Source organism: Triturus cristatus, chromosome 1_1 (assembly GCF_964204655.1).
Source record: "Triturus cristatus chromosome 1_1, aTriCri1.1, whole genome shotgun sequence".
NCBI classification, from domain to species: domain Eukaryota; kingdom Metazoa; phylum Chordata; class Amphibia; order Caudata; family Salamandridae; genus Triturus; species Triturus cristatus.
In genome coordinates, this window is record NC_140579.1 from 650670735 (window position 1) to 650697765 (window position 27031).

Consider the following 27031-nt stretch of genomic DNA (forward strand, 5'->3'; position numbering starts at 1 on the left):
TCGTCGGCTGCGACGTTATGGGCGGCTAGTAAGCCGTCCTTGCGAGGCCACTTTAAAAGCTATGTTTGGCAGACCGAGGTACTGCATTTGGCTCGCTTGACATACTTGGAAACTCAGATACTGTGTACGGAAGTGGCTCTTTGCCACCGGTAAACAGAGCGCATTCATCGTCTCCTGGCCTTAGCCCGCACTGAGTTGCGGCAGGTCTCCCGGGAAGAGACACAACAGTGAAGATCCTATTGAATACTACAAAACGATTTCCGTAAGATGAAAGCAAGTCCTGTTTGGTAGGGGTAAGGAGAGATGCTCTGGGGTGGGTTTGGTGCCCTAACATCCCTATACGGCATAATTCTTTTAAATACTTAGGGGTGCAGAACATGTCTCCCATGCCGGATCTGGCCTGGGACCTCAACCTCCGGGGACAGGAACAGCAGCTTGATTAGGATCTTGGCCGCAGGGCCACCCTGCCATTGAATCCTATTGGGCGCACAGCCATCTTTAAAATGATATGCCAACCATCTTACCTGTATGTGTTGGGCAATTATCCTTATTGCATTGCCCGCAAATAGTTTCACTCAGTGATCGCTAAACTTACTTACTTTGTGTGGGCTGGGGGTCGGCACATGGCAATCTACTCATTGCGTAAATCTCCTTTTAATGGCAGTCTTGTTTTATCAGATCTATATCTATACTATCTTACAGCACATATGGTGCCAATCAACGACTGGTTCACTGGTGGGTGGGATGATCCGGCGTATTGGTTGGAAATACACTCACTGGGTATGGAAGGTCTGCTTGATCTCCTATATGGGGTGCGCCTGACGGATACACTGCCGTCTTGCACGTGGGTATCTTTTGTCTGCTGGAGGGCGGTCCTCTGCCACACAGGTTGGGACCGGTGCCTGACCGGGATGAACCCTCTATGGCGCGGAATATGGCTTTGTCAGCTGTCGGCATTGGAGGGCGTTCTGCCATGGGATCTCATTGGAATCTCGTATCTGGGAGATGTCTACAAAGGGGGGACTATTATGTCTTTTCAGGAATGAAAAGCCAACTACTCAATGTCAAACTCACAATTCTTTCGATACCTCCAACTGTGCAATGCCTTGTCGGCCCACGAGCTCCCAGGTGAATACCTGACCAAATACAATCCGTTAGACGCTAAAATCTTCTTGAGGCAGTTAAGTAAAGGAACCACCGCAGGGATCTATTGTTCCTTAGGAATCGATGACCCAGACGGTCTTGAGAAGGTCAGGCAGAGATGGACGACCTGGGTGGGTGCCCTGGACGAGGACGACTGAAGGGAGATTTGCATGGCACCTAGAGAGCTGGTGATTTTGGGTTGGCTTCATATGGTACAGTTTAACTACCTACATGCGATGTATCTTTCCCCGAGACGCTTACAACACGTATGCTCCTAGGCATGAGTGATGTACGCTGCGCACTTCCCTAAACAGATTTCATCCACGTTGCCTGGGAGTGCCCGGCGTTGAGACCCTTCTGGGTGGAGGTGGGTCAAATATTATCTGTGGTCTTGGGTCGCCCCCATGGAGTTGATACCCATGTGGTACTGCTAGGGCTCATAGAGGAGGTGGGTGGCCCAAGAGCTGAACACGCCTTCCTGGGGACAGCCTGTTTGGTTGCCAAACGCAATGTGACCCGCGTCTGGAAGCAAAAAAAAGCCACCCACTGCTGGGGGTTGGCGGGTGGGAGTGGACTGGTGCGCACATCAGGAGAAGACGATTTTTTAGGCCCATGGCTGTATGAAAAAACATGAACGCATATGGGGGAAATGGTGTGGCTATTACGGGTTGTTAATATGAAAACAATGTTATATGCTGTTGCAGTCAGAGTTCACTATTGTGCCATGCTTATACACCGATCGAATATCGTACTGTGTTTTGCTGTGGTGAGCCACAACACTTTCAATAAAGTTGGTTATAAAAAAATAAGATATGCATTTCATAATGGTGATGTATATTTTTTTTAATTTACAGCCCTGAGTAAGTCCTAAGGGACTAAACGAGTTGGCTCGGCTTATTGAAAAAAGTTGTGTTTCGAAAAGGTTGGATTTTGAAAATGCAATTACAAGACTACTGAAAATTGAATTTTGTGGAATTTTACCTATTGGATATGTTTCTGGACTTTTACATTGCTTGAAAATTGAAGCTAGAAATAGATGAACGTAGACGCTCCTTTTCAATTATTTGGGGATGTTTATAGAAGGACCTTGTACCAGTGATAGCACGCATAGTGCAGGTCTGCTCTGAATGATTGGTCCCCAAACACGAGACGTAGCGGTTATGCAATCAGCTGCTGCAGAAAGCTGTTGGCACAACAAGAAAGATCACTGAGACATAAATTTACCTCATCTGAAAAAAAACAGGATAGAAGGGAAAAATAGCTAGATCTAGCTGGTGTATTGGGGCTAGTCTCCACTAAAGGAAAACTGTTGAGCAATAGAGATGTAGATTTGGCACACAGTTTGCCGGCACAGAAGGGGCTAGTAAGGGCACACATACCGGTAACGATAGGCTGCAGATATACACAGAACTTGTGCATAAGCTCTGCATTGACCCACACAGTTTCCGATCCCACTACTAGGTGGCACTATAACTCATAAGTTGAGATAATTGGGAAAAGGTTAGGATGTTATAGTATTTGTATTTCCTGAGGCTCAAGTGTAAACCATGTAACATTTGCTTATTGCACTGTTAACCCAACTGATGAAATCTATGTTTCAGGTACTTGTTTTCTCCTATCCAGTCAATAAAGATTGACATTTTTCATAAATCTTCTTTTTATGGCATCTTTTCCCTGCTGCTAAGAATACAATTTAAATGAAGAGATTCTACATTTCTTGTTAGATTGCTACCATACTGAACATGGTGTCTGCAGCCATCCCTAATAGCAATATATTGTACAGTACTAGATATTCAAACGAAACACAACAGATTTTAACATGGATTTGCTCATAAACATACATTAGTTTATTTATTAGATCCACAAATATGTTTAGTCCACTGTTTAGCTATTTCTCTTTAAAAAAACAATCAACACATTTTATGCCAAACTTAACAAGTTGTCTTGTGCAGTGACTGCAGTGTGTTATTCTGAAGGATTCATGCTGCCTAGCCCATGTAATTCATTCAGGCTGTTAATGTATGTTAATCAATGATCAAAACTGTTTTACCACAGAATTTTCTGCATATTCGTTCACTTTCTTCCTTACATCATCTAAACAAAATCTGTATGGTGATTGAAATTTTGCATTCGATATTTCTAGTCCACGGAAGAACAGACAACATTTAAAATATCAGGTTATCTAGCAAAGGGTAGTTCAACAAATTTCATCTGCACATTATAGGTTAACTCTATGCTAGACATATTAAAACCCTAGATCTCCAGAGTCACATAATAGCAACATTTCACACTTAGGAATAAATTATTCACATTCAAGATAAAAGATTGAAACATGTTACCTACATATTCTGTTTGAAAATAAAAAAAATACAGTAAGCTAACCAATAAGCATAACTGCATCAAATAGATTTCAAAACATTTCCAACTAAACCGCTTAAGAAACTTTTGTAAAATTATACCTTATAACCATGTGGAATCTTTAAAAGAGTCAGGGTTGGTTGCAAGAACAATACATTTCTAAGAAATCATTATTTATGTAGCTGTGCAACAATGTTTAAAAGGTGATTCATAGAAGTTTATATTTTGATTTAAGTTAAATACTTTAAAATCAACAGGATGTAAAGAATATGAGATAACAATTTAGCAAAATTAACCAAGGGAGAATTAAACTCATTCTATTATTGCGTACCTTGCATGGTTAACAAAATTTCATGTGTTTCACTAATTAAAGAGTTAAGGTTTCTGTCCATATATTTATGTTTCAGGATTTTAAATTCATAAATAAGGCAATTATTTAAATAATTAAATGTGTACATGAACGCTGGCTATCAGTGTAACATGTAGTCCAATTGTTTCCTGGAACTCGCCAGTTTGTAAATAAAATGTCTATTTTACAATCAAAGCTGGTCTCTTTGTCCCCAAGAGTCTGGCATTTTGATTCATTATTTGAAATAATATTTACTCAGATAATTAACAGAGAGGAGAGGAAATATGACAATGTGTAATTTGGAATTTCCCACCTACATTTAGATTCACTGGAAAACTGCTGAAATTATATTTTATGAAGTTAATTATTATCCATAGAAACAACCTTTGTTACCACAAAAATGTGCTCCAAAGCTGGTCAACAATTTATGCAATTTCTCTTTCAACTGAAGAGTGCTCAAAGAGGTTTAACATTCTTCATTAATATTATTAATAGACTTATACTTTTGCGAGAAAAACAATAACGTTACAGTTTTTTAAAAAAAGTTATAGGTCCACCTGATACAACAATGAAATATAGTTTTCACTATTTTTTCTGACAGCATCAATTCTTGTTTATTTCAACTCTTTGGCAATTGGTGCTGCAGTTTATGTTCTCATATGCTTTCTCTTCCAAGTTCACCATGTCCTGTAGCTGCCTCTCAATATCCATGGGTCCAGTTGTATGTGGAGTCTTTGGTAAGGTCATTTGAAGTGCACACCAGAGGGCTGTACGAGCTTTCCGTGTGGCTACTGACATCTCTTTTATAGATGAAGCAAGAGCAAACACGTCTGGAAAAAAATAGAAGTAATTACGGACCAAATTCCTTATAGAGTTAAACTAATGGTGTGTCTAGGTCATTCACATTAATAAGTAAGGTAAACTATTGATTTAGGTACCAACACGCAAATCCCAGTGTGCATCTTTTTTTTTACTTTAACATTTCTGAATTCATGGATGTTTTTCAGGGACAAAACAACGTACTCAACTTAAACCGACTAATAATCTATCGGGGGAGCACAGTTAATGAGGCGGGTGGGGAAGAATCTAAGTTTCCATTTGTTTATAGCACTTTTCATTTACTAATCAATTTGATGGATCTGCACAAAACGTTGCCGATACCATATTTAGCCTACTCTTGGTTTTCTCAATTTAATGCATGTTCATTGGAAAACCACAGATTTAGGGATTGTTTAAGGAAGTATTTATTTGTTAATACATTGTGCACCATTTGACGAATTCACCCCAAAAATGACAGTAATTTAGCAGGTTTAGCTTTCTGTTCGATTCACTATACCCTTGCACAGTTTTCAGTGACATTACAAAAAAAAAAAAAAAAAAAGCCGAGATATGGTTTTGGAAAAACCACTGAAATTCACCAGTTATTTTTATGAACGCATATAAGAAATAACCCACAGTCGTCCGCTATACTTCTGCCCTGCTGTTTTTGGGTATCTGTGCCTTTCGACAAACAGGTGTTTGTTGATGGTGGATAACCATGAGTTATGTTGCGCGTTCATGAACATTACTCTTGAATTTCAGTGGTTTTACATGTTAAAGTCAGAAGTATAATTCGATTTTTAACTGTTATTTTCGGTGAATTAATTTTTTTGTGACATACTTAATTTTGAACTCCTGCTATGGGAGGGAGCCTGACTGCCTTCTTCCTGTTCCTGCTGGAGGCAAAAAAGCAGGAGCAGTGAAGACACAGGACCCGGCCGGCAGGAAAGGTAAGTTTAATTATTTTTTAATTAACCCCTCCGCGCGTGACCCCCTTCCCCCCTCCTCCCCGCCACCCATGCTGGCCGGGACTGGCTATGCATGGCCTTTGGCTGTATGCAGCAGATTGGGCACATGGCCTGCCCTGAAGCCAGACCCTGCACCCCAACTGAAGTCGGTGCCTGAACATGAGGGCTATATGCTGCCTTCCTAGCAAAGCAAGACACTGAGTGGCATATTTACAAGTCCCTATTGTCACCACAATATCACTTTTAGTGACGTTGTGGTGGCGATAGGAGATTCATCTTATTTACAAGGCAGCGTTAAGTCACTTATTGTGGCTTAACGCTGCCTTGTAAATAAGGCCCCCTTTCATGCTACACTTAGCGTGAAAGGGGAGGGCAATGGGTGTTGTGAGTTCCACCGAAACACCCATTGGTTTTGACGCTGCTCCCTATTTACAAGAGTGGCATAAATAGGAGGCAGTGCCAAAATTAAGACCAGAATTAACCTGATCTTAAACAGGCAAAATGAGGGGAAATGCTTTATTTCTCCTCGTTTTTGCTGTTTCCATGTGTGCGGCGTTGTGCAGCACACATAGAAACAAAGCAAAACGAAAGGGGATGATGGACGGAGTGTTGAATATTGCAAGCACTCACCCCCAGTCAACTGATCTGGGTTTAATCCCTCATAATTCTTTAGGTCACTCCGCCACCCCAGTTCAGACATGGCCATATGAAAATCAGTCTGACCCTGTGCCTCATGGGAACAGTCCAGCCCGAACTGCCAAGCCATGTCTTCCCTGGACTGGAAACAAGCATCCTGGGACTGGTTTCTGGCTAATCAGCCGTCATCAGCCAGGCTAGCTTAAATCCAGTGGCAAAGTGAGCAAGGGACCCACGTCTAGGCATACACTGCCAACTTAGGGCAAACAAAGCAAAACCAAAGGGGATGATGGACAGAGTGTTGAACATTGCAAGCACTCACCCCCAGTCAACTGATCTGGGTTTAATCCATCATCATTCTTTAGCTCACTCCGACACCCCAGTTCAGACATGGCCATATGCAAATCAGTCTGACCCTGTGCCTCATGAGAACAGTCCAGCCCGAACTGCCAAGCCATGTCTTCCCTGGACCGGAAACAAGCATCCTGGGACCGGTTTCTGGCTAATCAGCCGTCATCAGCCAGGCTACCTTGAATCCAGTGGCAAAGTGAGCAAGGGACCCACGTCTGGGCATACCCTGCAAACTCAGGGGGAACAAAGACGTGGGTCCCTTGCTCACTTTGCCACTGGATTTAAGGTAGCCTGTCTGATGACAGCTGATTAGCCAGAAACCGGTCCCAGGATGCTTGTTGACGTGGGTCCCTTGCTCACTTTGCCACTGGATTCAAGCTAGCCTGGCTGATGACGGCTTATTAGCCAGAAACCGGTCCAAGGATGCTTGTTTCTGGTCCAGGGAAGACATGGCTTGGCAGTTTGGGCTGGACTATTCCCATGAGGCACAGGGTCAGACTGATTTGCATATGGCCATGTCTGGACTGGGGTGGCGGAGTGAGCTAAAGAATGATGATGGATTAAACCCAGACCAGTTGACTGGGGGTGAGTGCTTGCAATGTTCAACACTCCGTCCATCACTCCCTTTGGTTTTGCACACATAGAAACAGCAAAACGGCAATGATTGTATATGTGCACATAAACAATCATTTAAAAAAAAATGCTGTTTTGCAACTTCAATGTGTGCTGCATTAGGCAGCACACATAGAAGTTACAAAACGGCAATTAAAGATTGTTTTTACATAAACGATCTTCCCCTAAACACAGGCACCCTTGTACTATGGTGCGTGGGTGCCTGCTTTGGCGATAGGCAGCTTAATTTAGCACCAGCGCAGGGGGAAAGGCAAGACTGCACCAGCGCAGGGCTGCACCATATTCTAGTAAATATGGTGCAGCCCTGCGTTTCTAGAGTGACAAAGCATGTCATTATCCTACTTGGCTTAACAACACGCTTCGCCACTTTATTGTAAATATGCCCCTGACTTTAGTGTTAGGATTTTACTTTTTTTAAAATTGTATTTATAATGTGAAACTCTGGACTTGCGAGTCAAGCATAAAATGGCCATCTAATACAACACCTTAAATGGATGCTAAGGAGTCCGCTCTGACTACTCAAGTTCTGTTTTCTGTGCTTTTTTTTCGACACATCTTGAGATCCCTGACCACAGTTCGGGGGTCAGTCACCTTTGGGGTTGGCCCCCATGACTGTAGGCAAAAAGTTTCCACAGCATGAAATGTGCGAGTCAGAACCAACTTGGGAATTTTAAGATGGGTGAAATATTTTCAGCCCACAACTAGTCAATGACAAATAAAAAAAATTGTGATTGACATGATTCGTGTTTCATTAATCGCAAGTTGAAACTGCAGAGATGTACAAAAGTGCTAATCCTTAAAAGCTCACTCAGGTACTTTTTTTGTCAATGTTAATCACAAATAATTACTCAATATCTTTACACCACACAAAAAAGCACGCTTTTTCAAAAAAAATCTTTCATGCCAATTTCTCAGCAAATCTGTTTAGTGATTTTTGCTGAACAGATAATGGCAAATTTCCTATGTGTATATATAGGGGCTGATTCCGATCCTGGAAAAACCGGGTACGAACCGTCGGTCGGAGCGTTTTCCCGTCCGACTCGTACCCGGTAAAAACACCATACAAACTTGCATGTACGATTCGTACGGAAACCCCATTTCCGTACGAGTCGGAAAAAACACCAACCGACAGCAAAATACATACGAATGTGATCCGGGACACCGCGGACGTGACGTCCGGACGGAGTTAGGCATGTTTTTACGTCCCAGCAAGTACGATTCGTACCGACAGCAGTCCGGACGGCAATATTTTTACGGCACCCAAAAAGTGCCGGAAAAGCGAAGTACGCCGCGATGCGAGCGGAATAGGGGGCCCGGTACGCGCCGTCCCCCCCCCAGCCCCCCGTATGTACGCGCCGTCCCCCCCCCAGCCCCGTGGATGGACGTGCCGTACCCCCCCAGCCCCACGGATGGACGCGCCGTACCCCCCCCAGCCGAACTTGTGTATGTACGGCGCGTACCCCCAGCCGTGTATGTACGGCGCGTACCCCCAGCCGTGTATGTACGGCGTGTACCCCCACCCGTGTATGTACGGCACGTACCCCCACCCGTGTATGTACGGCGCGGACCCCCACCCGTGTATGTACGGTGCGGATCCCCACCCGTGTATGTACGGCGCGGACCCCCACCCGTTTATGTACGGCGTGGACCCCCACCCGTGTATGTACGGCGCGGACCCCCACCCGTGTATGTACGGTGCGGACCCCCACCCCGTAGGTACGGCGCGTACCTCCACCCGTGTATGTATGGCGCGGACCCCCACCCGTGTATGTACTGCGCGGACCCCCACCCGTGTATGTACGGCGCGGACCCCTACCCGTGTATGTACGGCGCGGACCCCCACCCGTGTATGTATGGCGCGGACCCCCACCCGTGTATGTACGGCGCAGACCCCCACCCGTGTATGTACGGCGTGGACCCCCACCCCCGTAGGTACGGCACGTACCCCCACCCGTGTATGTACGGCGCGGACCCCCACCCGTGTATGTACGGCGCAGACCCCCACCCGTGTATGTATGGCGCGGACCCCCACCCCCGTAGGTATGGTGTGAACCCGTAGGTACGTTGCGGACCCCCAGCCCCGTACCTACGGGGGTGGGGGTCCGCGCCGTACATACACGGGTGGGGGTCCACGCTGTACATACACGGGTGGGGGTCTGCGCCGTACATACACGGGTGGGGGTCTGCGCGTACATACACGGGTGGTGGTACGCGCCGTACATACACGGGTGGGGGTCCGCGCCGTACATACACGGGTGGGGGTCCGCGCCGTACATACACTGGTGTGGGTCTGCGCTGTACATACAAGGGTGGGGGTCCGTGCCGTACATACACTGGTGGGGCTGGGGGGGGGGGGTACGGCGCGGAAATATGAGGGGCTGGGGGGGACGGCGCGTACATATGGGGGGCTGGGGGAGGACGGCGCGTACATACGGGGGGCTGGGGGAATACGGCGCGTCCATCCGCGGGGGGACTGGGGGTACGGCGCGTCCATCCGCGGGGCTGGGGGGGGGACGGCGCGTACAAGCGGGGGGCTGTTCGGCACGTACCGGGCACCTGTTTGGACGTCTCCATGGTTGCTATAGGAGTTCGCTCCGGACGGTCTTTTTACCGTACGGTTGTACAATAGGACGGACGGTACGAATCGTACTTGCGCGCTCGGACTTCAGTTTTCAGATTCTAACGTAAAAATGTCCAGGGCCGTGTCGGACACCTTTTCCGACCCGAGGACGTGTCGGGGAATTTACCCAATGCGATTCGTATGGACTTTTTCACATACGAATCGTACTTGCCAGTTTGTACGGGACTTGTACGATTCGTACGGTAAAAAATCCAGATACGATTCGTACGGGGAATATTTTTCCAGGATCGGAATCGGCCCCTAAATGGGAAAGGAAAAGTTACATACCAGTAGGTATAGTTCTGCATCGTAGGTATCTTCATTGAAGTCATAAACCTTGAATAATTCCGTGCTGCCGGGAGGGTGTTTATGACTTCAATGAAGATACCTAAAATGCAGAACTATACCTACAGGTATGTAACTTTTCCTCTGTATTGTAGGACCTTCATTGATAGTCAATCTTTGAATAGAATAGGAAGCTAACCAAACCCCGTATTGGGCCTGTCAGAAATATATATATATCCAGTGAGACCCTAAATATACACAGGGAGGCTGTCATGAGCCATTAGTAGAGTAGAATAGAAGGACAAGAACAACCTATTTGAAAAGGTTCCTTAATGTCTCCTGTTCAAACTTAAGAGTGGGCTAGAGTATCCGATTCTGAACAGTAATGCTTTGTGAATGAGTGCAGAGAGCTCCAAGTTGCTGCCTTACAAATGTCCTGAATAGGAACCTGCTTTGCCCAGGCTGTGGTCATAGCTTTTTATCTTGTTGAGGGAGTCCTAGGTTTGCCTGGTAAAGGCTTATTGGCAATCTGGTAACATAGTGTAATGCATTAACTATTCACCTAGCTATAGATTGGTTTGAAGTTGGTAAGCCTTGCCTCATGGCCCCATAATTTATGAACAGCTGGGAAGATTGTCTATTAGATTTTGATCTGTCTAGGTAAAAACGAAGGACTCTTAAGATCGAGGGAGTGTAATGATCTCTCTGCTGCTAAAAAGGGGTTTGGAAAAAAGGTAAGAAGAGTGATAGATATGTTGAGATGGAAATCTGTGACTACCATAGGCAAAAAAGAAGGGTGTGTACGTAAAACAACTTTATTGTGGTGGAAAACTATAAAGGGTTCTACAGAAGATAGAGCTTGCAATTCACAGACTCCACGGAGCCGAGGGAATTGCAACCAAAAAAGCTATTTTCCATGCGATGCTTTATGGATCGGTGTGAAGGGTGGACCCATTCATTTAGATAACATCATGTTCAACTCCCAAGGAGGAGAGGGGGTTTTTGCGAGGAGGAAACATTTTTATGAGGCCTTCCAGAAAGTCTTCGACTACTGGAATTTTGAAAAAGGACTCTTGCATAGGAGAGTTACGATACACAGTAATCGCTGCTAGGTGGATTCTTATTGAGGACTGCTGTTGTCCAGATTTGCCTAGATGCAATAAATAGGGTAATATAATATTTTCCTGTACTGTAAAAGGATTTTAGTTCTTTGAACAACAATAAATGCAGAAACATTTCCATTCAAAAGCATAACAGGCCCTTGTGAAGGGGCCCTTTACTTCTTTCAGAGTGTTCATGCAATCTTTTGGAAGATTTAAATATCCATATTGAATGACCTAAAGGGCCATGCTGCCAAATTTAGTGACTGTATCGAGGGATGGAGAATTCTGCCCTAAAGTTTGTATAGAAGGTCTGATCTGAGGGGAAGACGCTTGTGGTGGATTATCAATACATGGGGCAGGTCCGTGTACCACTACTGCCTTGGCCAGTCCAGAGCTATGAGGATCATTGTGGTGCGTGATCTCAGTAGCTTCTGTATCACCCGTGGAATTAACAGTATTGGTGGAAAAGCGTAAACAAATGGAGTTGACCAGTCTATCAAACAGGCATTGCCCAGAGACTTTGGTCCGAGAGCCCCGGATGCGAAGTGTTGGCAGTTTTGGGCAGTAGCCATTAGATTTAAAGTTGGAGTGCCCCATTCTTGGAAGATGGTGACCACGACTTTGTCGTTGAGGACCCATTTGTGGTTTTCTTCAGAGAAGCAGCTTAGGAAATCTGCTGCCACTGTAAAACTCCTGAAATGTTAAAAGTTGTAATGGAGAGGCCTCGCTTCACAGCCCATTGCCATAGAGTTTGCGCTTAGTGAGAAAACTGCTTGGACCTTGTTCCACCCTGTTTGTTGACGTAAAACATTGTGGTGATGTTGTCTGTCTGAACCATGATGTCCTTCGATTGCAGCGATGGAAGAAATGCTTTGAGGGCCATAAAAACTGCTTTCAGTTCTAGAAGAATTCTATGGTATTTCCTTTTTTTTGGGATCACAGACCTTATTTGGATAGATTATTCATTTGGGCACCCAAACCTGTTAGGGATGCATCTGTAATGATGGTCTGGGATGGGATTGGTTTTTGAAAAGGAACCCTCTTCAGTAGATTGTCCGAGTTGGTCTACCATGATGGGAAATGGCGTGCATTGGGTATTAGAAGAATCCTATCTTTCCAAAGGTCTGTTCTCTGAGACCATTGATCCTAGAGACATGTCTGTAGAGGTCTCATATACAAGCGAGCATTCAGTAAAATGTTGATGCAGGAATCCATTGTACCTAGTAGCGATGATGCCAGGTGAATTGTTGGTCTGGTGAGGAATATGAGTACATTTTGCTTGGATTAAGGACACTCTCTCCTCCAAAGGATACACACTTTCTTTTGGTGTGTCTAGAATAGCTCCTAGACATGTTAGGCACTGAACTGGAATTGCAATGGACTTCTGTGAATTGACCTGGAGACCTAGCCTTGCCAGAAGAGATTTTGTAGCATCAAAGTCTTCCTTTGTTTTGTGAAAAAACTCTGCTCTTATGAGCCAATCATCCAGGCAAGGATATATGAAAATACCATGTTTTCCCAGTTGGGCCACCACCACTGCGATGCATTTGGAAAAGGTTCATGGTGCTGATTTTAGACCAAAGGGGAGCCCTGCATATTGATAATAATGAGGCCCACTCAAAATCTGAGAAATTGTCTGTGATCCGGACAAATGGGAAAATGAAAATATGCGTCCTGTGGTTTCATACCACAGAGCCAATCGTTCTTTCTCAAATGTGGAAACATTTGATGCAGTGAAAGCATTCTGAACCTCTCTTTCTAAATTTGTTAAGGAGCCTGAGGTCTAGAATTTGCCGAAATTGACGGAGGCGATCTTTCTTCTGATCAAGAAATATCTCAAATAGGTTCCTCTACCCCTCTGTTGTAGTGGGACTACCTCTATGGCTCTCTTATGCAGTAAGATAGCTGTTTTCTTGCTTGAGGTTGCGCAAATGGGTCGGTAAGGTCTGTTGTGGAGAGGTTTTCCGTGGAGCGTTGGTGAAGCGCAGAGCGTAGGCCTTTCAAAAGATATTTAGGGGCCATTTTACTCTAGTAATCCTTGTTCACTCTTTCAAATGGGACTCTACCACTCCCCTCAGAATGTGCAACTGAGGGGCGGGTGAGTGGGTTGAATGTGATCCTCGTGGCTTGGACTGAAAACGTTTACCCTTGGTTTGCGAGGGCTTGTGAGGAGATTATCTCTGTCTTTGGTACCTATTCTGAAAGGTACGCTGAGGTTGCCTATTTTATTGCTGTATTGGTAAGGCCCCTGGGGGTTCGAACCCTATGGTAAAAACCTTTTTGGCCTTGGGTTTAAATTGTTTGAAGAATTTTTTCTGTTCTTCCAAACCCACTGCCGTGACCATTTCCGCTTCCTTTTTAATGCGCAGAATTTTGTCTTCTGTGTGCAGCCCAAAAAGGAAAGATCCGGAGAAAGCTATTTTCAGTTGAGCATCTGAGTTTCAAAGATGCAAGGATGTGGGTCTAAGTGAAATGCCATGATAAAAAGCAGTGGCGGAAAGATCAACAGAATCAACTGCAGCGCTGATAGACTGATTTGAAATGAGAAAGCCCTCTATGATAACTTCTATATAATTGTGTTGTCTGTGATCTGGTAGATCAGATAAAAGATTTCATTCCTTCCCAAATTTTTATATGGTATCTGCCCAGTAATGCCGCCAAATTAACATTACGTAAATGTGTAGATGATGTGCCACACATCTTCTTTCCAATAGCATCCATTTCTTGGGAGGCAAATTTTACAGTAGCTGGTGTAAGGAACTTATCCTGCACAATGTCTATGAGGCCTGGAAGGAGAGGCAGAAGAGGTCTTGAAGTAGCTCTTGGTTGTAGGGTTTCTAAAATAACAGACACTGACAGATGAGAACATCAACCTGTATATTGAGCTTAGAAGCTTCTCTAACTAGAGAGTCTTGACAAGTAACAATGTCATCAACACGAGAAGAAGTAGATGGAGATCAAGGCGGAGATGTTGGTGTATACGAAATGGAGGAATCTGAAGATCCTGTTCGTGATGGAGTGGACAATGTTAGTGGAGGACTGGGAGATTTATGTCTTGCAGGAGACTTTATGGGAGACAGAGCTTTCCACTTGTGAATAGGAGACATTATGTTGCTCTGGAATGTCATTGCACCGGAGAGATATTCAGAGGCTCTAAAGGAACCTGAATAGGATTAGAAGAAGGAATAATAGGACGTATGGGTGGAAGACTTATATCCTGTTCCGGTGGGAAAGGGTCTATGTGCTGAGATGAACCGAACCAGCGTGAAGAAGACGAAGAGATCTCCATTTGAATGATGTTCGATGTCGAGAATGGAATGTTCGACGTCCTACACTGTCTCTAAGGAGACACCGGAGATTTTGATGAAAATGTCTGTCTTTTCGACGTGGACAGTTTGGAAATCAAAGTGTGGTGTGATATTGACATCGAATGACGGGATCGTGACGTCGAGCGATGAGAGTGTGACATCGAGTGATGAGAATGTGATGCCCATCTAATCCTGTGCAACGACTAAAGCGACGCTGACTCTGAGAAAGATCTCGACGGCAGTGCCGTACCTGTTTTCGGAATTATAGTAGGCATTGGAGTCGATAGAGACATCGAACGATGGCGATGTGCATCCAACGTTGAACCGTCCTTTGAAGGCAAACACGACGGAAACAGACTCCTCAGCGTTGAGGTTGATGCATGACGGTGCTGAGAAGAACAAGTTACTTACCTTCGGTAACACTTTTTCTGGTGGATACAGTATCTGCCTGTGGATTCCTCACCTTGTGAATATCCCCTGCGCCAGCAACATTCGGAAACTTTTGTAGCTCTCCACGCCGACGAGGACGACGTCACAGAAGCACGGCTCCGCTCGCGGCTCCGCTGACGTCACTGGATCCATAAAAGGACCTCGTTGGCGTGATGACGTTAGTTCTGCCCTTTTTTCCGTGCCTTCGAGGCACACGGACGGACTGACAGCAATATATATACAGTATACACAGTACATATTATACAAAACAACACACACAGTGTGAAGATAATACAGGAAGGCAAAAGAAATAACACACTGCCTTTGACAGTAACAAATACATTTTGAAACATCATAAGTATTGTCGGTATACAAGGGTGGACAACGAGGAGGTGGGTCAGTCAGTGAGGAATCCACAGGCAGATACTGTATCTACCAGAAAAAGCGTTACCGAAGTTAAGTAACTTGTTCTTCTAATGGATACATCAGCCAGTGATTCCTCACCTTGTGAAAAGATTCCCACAGCAGTCCCCACTCCCGGAGGAGGGTGTCCACCTTTCTATACCAGGAATTCCTGCAGGACGGAACAAGCAAAGTGTCTGTCCCTCCTCACCTCGGAATCCAAGCAGTAATGCTTCGCGAAAGTGTGGAGGGAGGCCTAAGTTGCCGCTCTACAAATGTCCTCCACAGGAACACCTCTAGATAAGGCACATGTAGAAGACTTTGCCCTGGTAGAGTGAGCCCTTATACCCTCTGGAGGTTCCTTACCGGCCAAAGAGTAACATATCTTGATGCACAAGATAATCCATCTGGAGAGGGTGCGCTTGTGCACCGCTCTGCCTTTCCTGCAGCCAACAAAGCCCACGAAGAGCTGGTCATCCACTCGAAAGTCTTTACTCCTATCGAGGTAAAAGCTCACCGCCTTCTTAGGGTCCAAGCGGTGAAGCCGCTCCTCCTCCTTGGAAGGGTGAGGGGGAGGATAGAAGGTAGGAAGGGTAATGGACTGCCCCAGATGGAAAGGAGTTACCACCTTAGGCAGAAAAGCAGCCCTGGTCCTGAGTACCATTCTTTCAGGATAAATGGTCAAGAACGTGGGTTTCGAACTCAGAGCTTGAAGCTCACTTACCCTCCTTGCCGAGGTAATGGCAATGAGGAAAACCGTTTTGAAAGACAATAGCCTCAAGGGACACTTGTGCAAGGGCTCAAAAGGAGAACCCATCAGGGCTCAAAAGGAGAACCCATCAAGTAAGTTAAGACAAGATTTAAGTCCCATTGAGGCACAATAAATGGAGTGGGCGGAAATTTGTTGGTAAGTCCCTTAAGAAACCGTAACGCAATAGGTGACTTAAACAAGGACGGCTGATCCGACAAACAAAAGAATGCCGATAAAGCCGATAAATATCCCTTTTCAGTAGCTACAGCAAAGACTTGCTGAGCAAGAGAAAGAGCAAACTGAAGGATGTTGGATAAACGGGCCCTCAAAGGGTCAATAGATTTCTCTCCGCACCAAAGAACAAATTTAGACCACCTATAAGAATAGATAGATTTAGTGGAATGATGTCTGGCAGACAATGTTACATCTACCACATCAGGAAGGAGAGAAAAAGAATTCAGGTTGCCCCATTCAATCTCCAGGCATGAAGGTGCAAGCTCTGGAGGTGGGGGTGTAGAACCTGCCCCTCCGACTGTGAGAGGAAGTCTGCCCTGAGAGGGAGACGGAGCGGAGGGCACAAGGAGAGGTGGAGAAGATCTGTATACCACACTCTTGTTGGCCAATCCTGGGCGATCAATGACTTGGGCCCGGTCTTGGCGAATCTTCCTCAGAACCCGAGGAATCAAGGATATGGGAGGAAACGCGTAAAGGAGATGTGAGTCCCAACTCAACTGAATCGCGTCCCCCAAAGCCCCCTGCATCGGATACTGGAGACTGCAGAATGACGGGCAGTGAGTGTTCTCGTGAGTGGCAAACAGGCCCCCCCCGGGAGATCCCCGCGTCCGAAAGACGAGACGAACCACCTCCGGATGGAGCCTCCACTCGTGGTCGGCAGAGAATTGACGACAGACTCTGCACGCACGTTCAGAACTCCAGCCAAATGATTTGCCATCAGACAAATCTGGTGTTCCTGAACCCAGGACCAGAGACGCAGAGCCTCTCTGCAGAGACAACGCGACCCCACTCCTCCCTGCTTGTTGACATACCACATCGCGGTAGTGTTGTCCATCAGGACTTGAAGAACAAGTTACTTACCTTCGGTAACGATGTATCTGTAAGAAACATTAGTTAGTTAGATTCCTCACCTTAGAATATCCCCAGGCGTCAGACTGGATCCGGAAGATTTTTCGTCAGCAATACCCCTTGCGCGTCGCTAGGCGTCGTCTGCGGCTCCGCGTCCGTCGTCGTGCGCCGGAATGACGTCGTCGGAGTACTTAGACGCCGCCCTCGCGCGCTGACGTCAGTTCTTGTACATAGCTTTCCGCGCCAGGAACGCAGAGCCATGCAAAGACCGACACTGGTGCCAAAAAGAAAATCTAGGGGCCTGAAAAGGATAACCTTAACCCTAGATGTCAGTTCGCAGAACGGGGAGGATGGGTGGGTCGGTGAGGAATCTAACTAACTAATGTTTCTTACAGATACATCGTTACCGAAGGTAAGTAACTTGTTCATCTGAAAGAAACACGTTAGTTAGATTCCTCACCTTAGAATAGATACCCAAGCAATACCATCCCCGGTGGTGGGTCTGCGAACCAAGATCACACCAGAAAGTCCTGGAGGACAGAACGGCCAAAGAAGCCATCCCTCCGGACTTGGCTGTCAAGGCAATAATGCCTGGCAAACGTGTGTAGCGAAGCCCACGTCGCCGCCTGACAGATGTCCTGCAAAGGGACACCTCGTCCCAAAGCAGTAGTAGCCGCCGTGGCCCGAGTAGAATGGGCGCGCAGCCCAACAGGAGGGTCCTTTTTTGCCAAGGAGTAACAAATTTTGATGCACAAAACGACCCACCGAGAGATGGTCCGTTTGTGCACGGCTTTCTCCTTCTTAGCACCCACGTATCCAACGAAAAGTTGGTCGTCCACCCGGAACTGCTTTGTGCGGTCCAGATAAAAGGAGAGCGCACGTTTTGGGTCCAGACGGTGGAGCCTCTCTTCCTCTTTGGAAGGATGCGGAGGCGGAAAGAAGGTGGGCAAGGTGACAGACTGCCCAAGATGAAAGGGGGTCACCACTTTCGGAAGAAAGGAGGGACGAGGCCGAAGGACAACCTTGTCCGGATGAACAGAGAGAAAAGGAGGCTTTGAAGATAAAGCCTGGAGCTCACTCACCCGTCTAGCCGAGGTGATGGCTACCAGAAAAGCAGTCTTAAGCGTCAGCAGATGAGGAGGACAATTATGAAGAGGCTCAAAGGGAGCGCACATTAGAAATGTGAGAACAAGATTCAAGTCCCACTGAGGCATCACAAAAGGGACAGGAGGGAACGTGTGAGTAATGCCTTTTAGAAAGCGTGTAACGACAGGGGACTTGAAAAGAGAAGGCTGATCAGGAAGCCGCAAGAAGGCAGAGATGGCAGCAAGATAACCTTTCAAGGTGCCCAGGGCAGAGCCCTGCCGGGCCAAAGAAAAAAGAAAGAGGAGAACCTCAGAAAGAGGGGCGGAAAGGGGATCCACAGCCTTTGCTGTGCACCATGCCACAAATTTGTTCCACCGGCAGGCGTATACCGTCTTTGTGGAGGGACGCCTGGCTGCCAGAATGATATCACAGACTTCAGGAGGCAAGTCAAATGGCATCAACTGCTGCCGCTCAATCTCCACGCATGGAGGTGGAGGCTGGACAGGTTCGGGTGGAGGACCGTCCCCTGCTGCTGCGACAGAAGATCCTCCCGAAGGGGCAGACGTATCGGAGGATCGGTCAACATACTGAGTAGCTCGGGATACCAGTACCTTCGTGCCCAATCCGGAGCCACCAAGATGACTTGGGCCCGGTTGTGCCTGATCTACTTCAGCACTTTGGGCAGAAGTGGTATAGGCGGAAAGGCGTACAACAGACCGCAACTCCACTCGTGACGAAAAGCGTCGCCGAGCGAGTGCCGCCTTGGAAACTCCAACGCGCAGAACTGCTGACATTGCGCGTTCTCTTCGGTGGCGAATAGATCTAACCAAGGCTCTCCCCACTGCTGAAAGAGACCTTGCGCCACTTCGGAGTTCAGACGCCATTCGTGATCCATCATGCACCGGCGGCTGAGTTCGTCTGCTCTGGCGTTCAGAGAGCCCGCCAGATGTTGAACCACTAGGGTGACGCCCTGGTGTTCCAGCCACGTCCAGAGGCGCAGAGCCTCCTGACAAAGGGTCCACGACCCCACCCCGCCCTGTTTGTTGCAATACCACATGGCGGTGGTGTTGTCCGTGAACACCTGCACGACACTTCCCCTGACAGAGGGAAGGAAGGCTTTCAGTGCAAGTCGGATCGCTCTCAACTCCAACAGGTTGATGTGGAGACGAGACTCCGCCGGAGACCAGAGGCCTCTGATCTCCGCCTCTCCCATATGGCCACCCCATCCCAGGAGGGACGCATCCGTCACTACGACATGCTCCGGTTGGGGAAGGGAGAGGCTCTTGCCCTTGACCCAATCGCGGTCCGTGAGCCACCACTGCAACTGCCGTGCAGTGCCCTCCGAGATCAAGACATGGTCGGACAGGTTGCCGTGATGCTGGGCCCACTGAAACTTCAGGTCCCACTGCAGAGCCCGCATGCGCCGCCTGGCGTGATGCACTAGTAGGATGCAGGAGGCCATCAGCCCCAAAAGCCGCAACACTAGCCTGACCGAAACCCAGGATAGAGGCCGAAAGATGGGAATCAGGGCCTGAATATCCCGGACCCGCTGTTCCGGCGGATAGACCCGGAACTGCGCCGAATCGAGAAGCGCTCCGATGAAGAGGAGCTTCTGAGAGGGACTCAAGTGTGACTTCGGCACGTTGATGGAAAATCCCAGCAAATGCAGGAGATCCGCCGTAGTCTGGAGGTGGGAGACGACTGTCTGGGGCGAGCCCGCCTTCAACAACCAGTCGTCGAGATAGGGGAAGACTGGAACCCCTGATCTGCGCAGATGAGCTGCGACCACCGCCATCACTTTCGTGAACACCCGAGGGGCACTGGTGAGGCCGAAGGGGAGCACGGTAAACTGAAAGTGCTCTTGGCCCACTGTGAACCGCAGGTAACGCCGGTGGGCGGGCAGGACGGGGATGTGGAAGTATGCGTCCTGCAAGTCCAACGCTACCATCCAGTCTCCAGGGTCTAGGGCAGCTAGAACCTGAGCCAAAGTTAACATCTTGAACCTTTCCTTCCGGAGGAAGGCATTGACGTTCCGGAGGTCCAAGATAGGGCGTAGGCCTCCTTTGCCCTTCTTGGGAACCAGAAAGTAGTGGGAATAACAACCACGACCTACTTCTGGGCTCGGAACGCGCTCGACGGCCCCCTTGGCCAAGAGGGCCGAAACTTCCTCGTGGAGAAGATTCAAATGATCCCCCGAGATACGGTGGTGCTGCGGGGGCATGGCTGGAGGGGTCGTCTCGAAGGGGAGGGAGTAGCCCCTTCGGACGATTTGCAGCACCCACCTGTCCGATGTGATGGACCGCCAGTGGAGCAGGTGATGGCGAACTCTGCCGCCCACTGGCGTGGAATGGGCCTGAAAGCTCGGACTAGGAAGGCTTTGAGGCGGATGCTGCCGGGGTGGAGGTGGGCTGACCGCGTCGTCCTCCAGAACCGCCTCGGCGGAAACCACGTCCGCGACCGCGCGCAGGTTGGTTCTGCGGCTGGTGGCTAGGCGCACGTGAGGAGGCACCCCTTCCTTGGCCACGAAAGGGGCGAAAGGCGGAAGTTTGCGACCGCGGGGCCGAGAGGCCCAAGGACTTGGCCGTAGCCCGGGAGTCCTTAAAGCGATTCAGGACACTGTCCGCTTTCTCGCCGAAAAGGGGAGTGCCATCAAAGGGCATGTCCATGAGGGTGCTCTGGACATCGCCCGAAAAGGACGTGGACCGCAGCCAGGCGTGACGTCTAAGCGCCACTGAGGTAGAAATCGCCCTACCCAGCGAGTCCGTAGTGTCAAGCCCACATCGGATAGCATGTTGTGCTGCATCCCTCCCATCGGCCAGAGCCTGGGTAAGTCGTGTCTGGACCTCCTCCGGACACAGGGGCAGCACGTCCTCCACCGTATCCCACAGAGAGTGGGAATAACGGTCCAAGAGGCAGGCGGTGTTCAAAGACCGCAGACCCAAGCTAAGGGAGGAGAACAGCTTCTTGCCGAACTGTTCCAGCCTCTTGGAATCCCGGCCCGGCGGAGCGGTCGGGAAGGAGGATTGGAAGGTAGAGGCCTGGATAACCAGGCTCTCGGGGGTAGGGTGTTGGGACAGGAAACTGGGGTCGCCCGGAGCAGGGCGGTGGCGCCTGGCGACGTTCCTATCCACAGGAGGAACTGTGGAGGGCTTGGACCAGGTGCCCTGCAGAACGTCAGTGAGGGCCTCATTGAATGGCAGCAGAGGCTCAGTGGAGCTTGCTGCAGACTGAAGCACCTCAGTGAGGACGTTAGTCCTCACAGCCACGGCAGGTAGCTCGAGCCCAAGGGCTGCGGCCGCCTTGCGCAGCACCACAGAGAAAGCAGCACCCTCCTCCGAAGCCACAGTCGGAGGAGAGATGAATCCAGTGTCCGGAGAGGTATCCAGACCACTGGCTTCCCCCAGTTCATCTGCCCAGTCCTGTGACAGTTGAGCCTGAGCGGCCATAGGATCCTCGGATCCCTCCCAGTTGTCCCCATCATCCGATTCCTGGTATGCAGGAGGAAGGATCGGAGCCGGGCGATAGACAAAATGTGTCTCCAGCGGCGCCGAACGCGGCGTCCATCGACGCCGTATCGGCGCCGGGCCCGGACCGGGGCTGAACCGGGGCTCGCCGCCGAGCGGAGTCGGCGTCGGAGGTGGTACCGGTGTCGACGCCGGCGGAGGAGGCGTGACGAGGTCGACCGGCGTCGGCGGGGACTCGGGAACGGGTCCCTCGGGCGCTTGCGGCGCCGGGGCCGGAGCCGCCGGCAGGGAAGGTTGCCCAGTCGGGTCCGCGGGGCCCGAAGGCGCGCCAGCGGGCGTCGACGGCAGAGCCAGTTTCCTCATGGCCGAGAGGAAGGCACTGACTTCCGCCGGCGTCGCGTCAGTCCCAGGGACCGGTGGGTATGGGGACTTGCGCGGCGCCTGCGGCTCTGCCGGAGCCGCGGGGGTGGAACCACCCTGACCCTCGGCCGAGTCGCGCGACCGGCGAGGGGAGTCCGAAGAGCGGTGTCGCCTCTTGGACTTCTTAGAGTGCTTCGACTTACCCGAAGACTTGGATCCCGACGACCGATGATGACGTCGGCTGCGGCTCCGCGACCGATCCTTGGACCTCCTCCTGGCCCGGGATCGAGAGGGGCGCGGAGCCGAGTGGCGAATCTCGAGAAGCTTACGGGACCGCTCCCGTCTAGCCTTTGAGGTCAGGGCCTTGCAGTCCGAACACGACTCCGCGTCGTGGTCGAGGCCCAAGCAGTAAAGGCACCGGCGGTGATGGTCCGTAACCGACATCAAGCGGCTACAGTCAGCACAGGCTTTAAAACCAGGCATCCTACCGGCACCGGAGTCGAGACAAGATCAAAAAGGATCGAAAAAGTTAGTCAAAAAATGACTAAAGGGGTAGCTCTCCCGGATCTGCGCTTACTGGCGCGGAAAAAAGAAGAACTGACGTCAGCGCGCGAGGGCGGCGTCTAAGTACTCCGACGACGTCATTCCGGCGCACGACGCCGACGACGGACGCGGAGCCGCAGACGACGCCTAGCGACGCGCAAGGGGTATTGCTGACGAAAAATCTTCCGGATCCAGTCTGACGCCTGGGGATATTCTAAGGTGAGGAATCTAACTAACGTGTTTCTTTCAGATCCAATTGACCGCGAAGGGAAGGGAGGAAGGCCTTGAGTGCCAAACGTATCGCCCACAACTCCAAAAGGTTGATGTGAAGCAACCTTTCCTCTGGAGACCAAAGACCCTTGATCTCCAGATCCCCCAGATGCGCACCCCACCCTAAAGTGGATGCATCCGTTATCACTGTGGCCACCAATGGAGGTAGATGGAAAGCCTTTCCTTGAGACAGATTGCCCTCCACGCTCCACCAAGACAGAACTGCTGCAGCTTCTCTGGAGATCCTCACAGACTCCCTGAGATCTCCGTTGTGCTGATACCACTGCCTGCGGAGGCACCACTGGAGCGCCCGCATGTGCCAGCGTGCATGGTTGACAAACAGAATGCAGGAAGCAAACATACCGAGCAGACGAAGGACCTTCAGGACTGGAACGACCGCTCCATTGTAAAACAAGGGAATCATTTCCTGTATGTCGAGAATCCTTTATGGAGGTGGGAATGCTCAACACACAGTAGTGTCCAGTACCGCCCCTATGAACAGGTTGCGCTGAGAGGGCACCAGGTGAGATTTGGGCACGTTTATCGAGAAACCCAAATTGTACAACAGCTGGGTTGAAACTTGCAGATGATGAAGCACCCTCTCTTGCGACTCCGCTTTGATCAGCCAGTCGTCCAGATAGGGAAAACTGGAATCCCCGATCTTCTGAGATGGGCTGCCACCACTGCCATCACCTTGGTGAAGACTCGAAGTGCAGTAGTAAGACGAAACGGAAGGACCGCAAACTGATAATGTTGCGACCCTACCGTAAAACAGAGATACTTCCTGTGCGACTTCAGAGTGGAAATACGCATCCTGCAAGTCGATCGACACCATCCAGTCTTCCTGTTGCAGCGCTTGAAGAACCTGCGCAAGGGTGAGCATCTTGAACTTCTCTTGCTTCAGAAAAAGGTTCAAGATAGCCTGCCATCCCTTTTCGGAATCAGGAAACACCAGGAGTAGCATCCCTGACCCCTCTCCTGCTCTGGAACCACCTCTATCGCACCTTTTTTTTAGTAACGTAAGGACTTCCTCCTGCAGGAGAAGAAGGTGGTCCTCTGAGCAAGCACCCTGGCAAGGAGGGTAATTGGGAGGGAATTCCCGAAAGGGAAGAGCGTACCCATTTTCTACAAGATCTAGAACCCACAGGTCTGTAGTGACCGATTCCCAATCTTGTAGAAAATGGGTAAGTCGGCCCCCCACACGACCAACATGATCCAGAATGGTGGATCTAGGGCTTCTCTGCAGTGGTGGGTGGGAGGGAGGAAGAGAAGGAGGAGAGCTGCCGACCTCGAGCACGACATCTGATTCTGCCCCTGTAGCTCTTATACAGAGTATTCTGTTGCTGCTGTTGCTGCTGCTGCTGGGGCTGCCTGTAGGTCCGAAAAGACGACCTCCCAAAGCCTCTGTATCTCCTATAAGAACCCCTAGGCTAAGTCTGCAGACCCATGGATTTGGCCGTGGCTTTGCTTTCCTTGAATCTTTCCAATGCCGCATCAGCCTTTTTACCAAACAGCCCAGAACCGTCAAAAGGCAGGTCCAGAAGCGTTGCCTGCACATCAGGGGAGAACTCAGATGATTTCAGCCACGCACTCCTCCTTGTGGCGACTGAGGAGCCCATAATTCTGGCGACAGAGTCCGCAGTGTCCAGGCCACTCTGGATAACCTGATGCACAGCCGCCTGAGTGTCTGACAGCACTTCATTAAAGTTCTGTCTGTCCTCCTCAGATAACTCAGGAGCCAGCTGTTTAGCGGAATCCATGAGAGCGTGGATATAACGGCCCAAGAGACAGGTGGCATTTGTTGATTTTAAGGCCATACTCGCTGAGGAGAAAACTTTCTTGGCCGACTGGTCGAGCTTCTAAGTGTCCCTGTCACTAGGAACCTGCGGAAAGGCCCCGAAAGATCTCTTTGAGCAGGCAGCCTGAACCACCAGACTTTCCGGAGAAGGATGGGAGGTAAGAAAGTCTGGATCACCTGGAGCAGCCCTGTACCTTCTAGCTACGGTTTTAGAAACCGCAGGAGCTGAAAAGGGCTTTCGCCATACCTCCATGACTGGTTCAGTGATGGCCTCATTAAATGGAAGTAAAGGCTCTGTCACGGTGGAGGGAGAATGCAAAACCTCAGTGAGGATGTTAGGTTTGAATTCAGCAGTTGGCAGCTGTAAATCCAAAAGCTCCGCTGCTTTCCTAATGACCGTGTGGTAAGGAGCCACATCTTTAGAGGGAGTATCAGCTGGAGGAGTAATCTACAATTCTGGTGACAAATCTAGGCCACTGGCCTCCTTCAATTCCTCAAATAAGTCATCAGACTCCATGAGCTCACTTTCTTCCATCTCTTCAACCTGGTACCTTTGTTCCTCCAGGACCCTTTGTGCTTCTCGCCTGGACCTAATCCTCAGGACCGGCGTCGGTGGCGCCGCAACCGACTCCGACGGAGCTGGCGTCGAACACGGATCCGAACGAGGTCGAGCTGGAGCCGGAGAAGATGGAAGCGGTGTCGATGTCCTCGGCGCCGGGAAATGCCAAGACGGCATCGCTGGGCAAAAAGGCATGAATGGAGCCTGAGCGTAGGCTTGAGGAACCCCCAGATTAAAAGCCATTGGACCCATGGGACCCGAAGGTGCTCCAGAGGGGTACATCACTCTTGTGAAGACGCCATACATTGCATTTAAATAATGCGATGGGTCTTGTCCCGGGCCTGGAAAGGGGGGATAAGGCTCCGATTGAGGCATAACCGGACTCGGGCCAATCGGCTCCGATAGTTGAGCCAGCGGAGTCGAAGACTCATCAGGAGCCGGAGCTTCTTCAACCGGAGCCAGAGAATGCGTCGGCATCGGTGATGGAGCCGGAGTGTTCTGGTGAAGCCGCAGGCGAGGTCAGGCAAACAGGAGAAGCAGGATTAGAGACAGGAGAGGGAGAAACATAGTCCTTACGACGTCGAGTAGGCGAAGTCGATCTCGGAGCTGCCTCCTTATCCGAACGGCGTCGAGAGCCATGCCTCTTCTTCTTTTTATGCTTCTTGGACTTAGAAGCATGTCCCGACGTCGACTTCGACCCCGACCTTGACCTCGATCTGGAGCGTCTTCGACCTCTCTTCATCCTTGCTATAAACAACTTAGCTTCTCTTTCTTTCAGGGCCTTAGGATTCATTTTGCGGCAGCAAGAGCATCCCTCGACGTTGTGATCTGACGACAGGCACTAGACACAGTCCTCGTGTGGATCCGTGATGGACATGTGCTTACCGCACTCTCTGCATGGCTTGAATCCAGACTTCTTCGTCGACATCTTTAAACAAGAAGCAAGAAGAAAGAGAATCACCAGCAGAAACACAAAGTAACTAGCCAAAGCTACGGAGAGTCCCAGAAAACCATTAGCGTCGACGGCGCGGAAAAAAGGGAACTGACGTCATCACGCCGACGAGGTCCTTTTATGGATCCAGTGACGTCAGCGGAGCTGCGCTTCTGTGACGTCGTCCTTGTCGTCGTGGAGAGCTACAAAAGTTTCCGAATGTTGCTGGCGCAGGGGATATTCACAAGGTGAGGAATCCACTGGCAGATGTATCCGCCAGAATAAGGTTTTGGGGGAATTAGATCTCCTTTTAAGTGAGTGTTTATCTGATTTATGCCTTTTTCTGAAAGATGAAGAGTGGGAGAACTATCCAATGTTCTCCTTTTTCTTCGTTCCTTTTCTGCCTTTAAATCCTCCATCCATCCACAAAGCCTGATACCTTCTCTGTCTTTTAAGTGTCCTTTTTGACATTTTACTACAACTGTCATAGCCTTTAAAGAGGTACTGAGGAGAAAGACATACCACACAAACTTTGTGGGCATCAGAGGAAGCTTTCTTTCTGCCACAGGCAGGACACTTTGTGAAGAGAGTAGGCATTGTTTCCTCAGAAAAAATGTAAAACAACGTACTTGGCAGAAGAGATGTCACACTGTCAGGAAAAAGCTTTGAAAGCGCTAAAAATGTTTTAGAAGTGTATTAAAGGTGAATGAAATTCATCAGAGGTGTTCTGAGATCCTGACAGAAGGAGCTGGAAAAAAGAATTGACTCTCTCAGGTAAACTG

At 49.2% G+C, this 27031-nt stretch overlaps 1 protein-coding gene across 4 annotated transcripts in view; it reads right to left on the bottom strand.

Annotated features, from left to right (window-relative positions):
• Positions 1-2967: 2967 nt before the first annotated feature.
• MEIOC (meiosis specific with coiled-coil domain) overlaps positions 2968-27031 on the bottom strand; it is a 1471177-nt gene continuing 1447113 nt past the window's right edge. For all 4 annotated transcript variants that reach the window (XM_085646733.1, XM_085646735.1, XM_085646732.1 and 1 more), the window contains one exon: positions 2968-4680. In XM_085646733.1, coding sequence (XP_085502859.1) covers positions 4454-4680 — 227 coding nt within the window. In that variant the 3' untranslated portion in view covers positions 2968-4453. The remainder of the gene's footprint in view (positions 4681-27031) is intronic.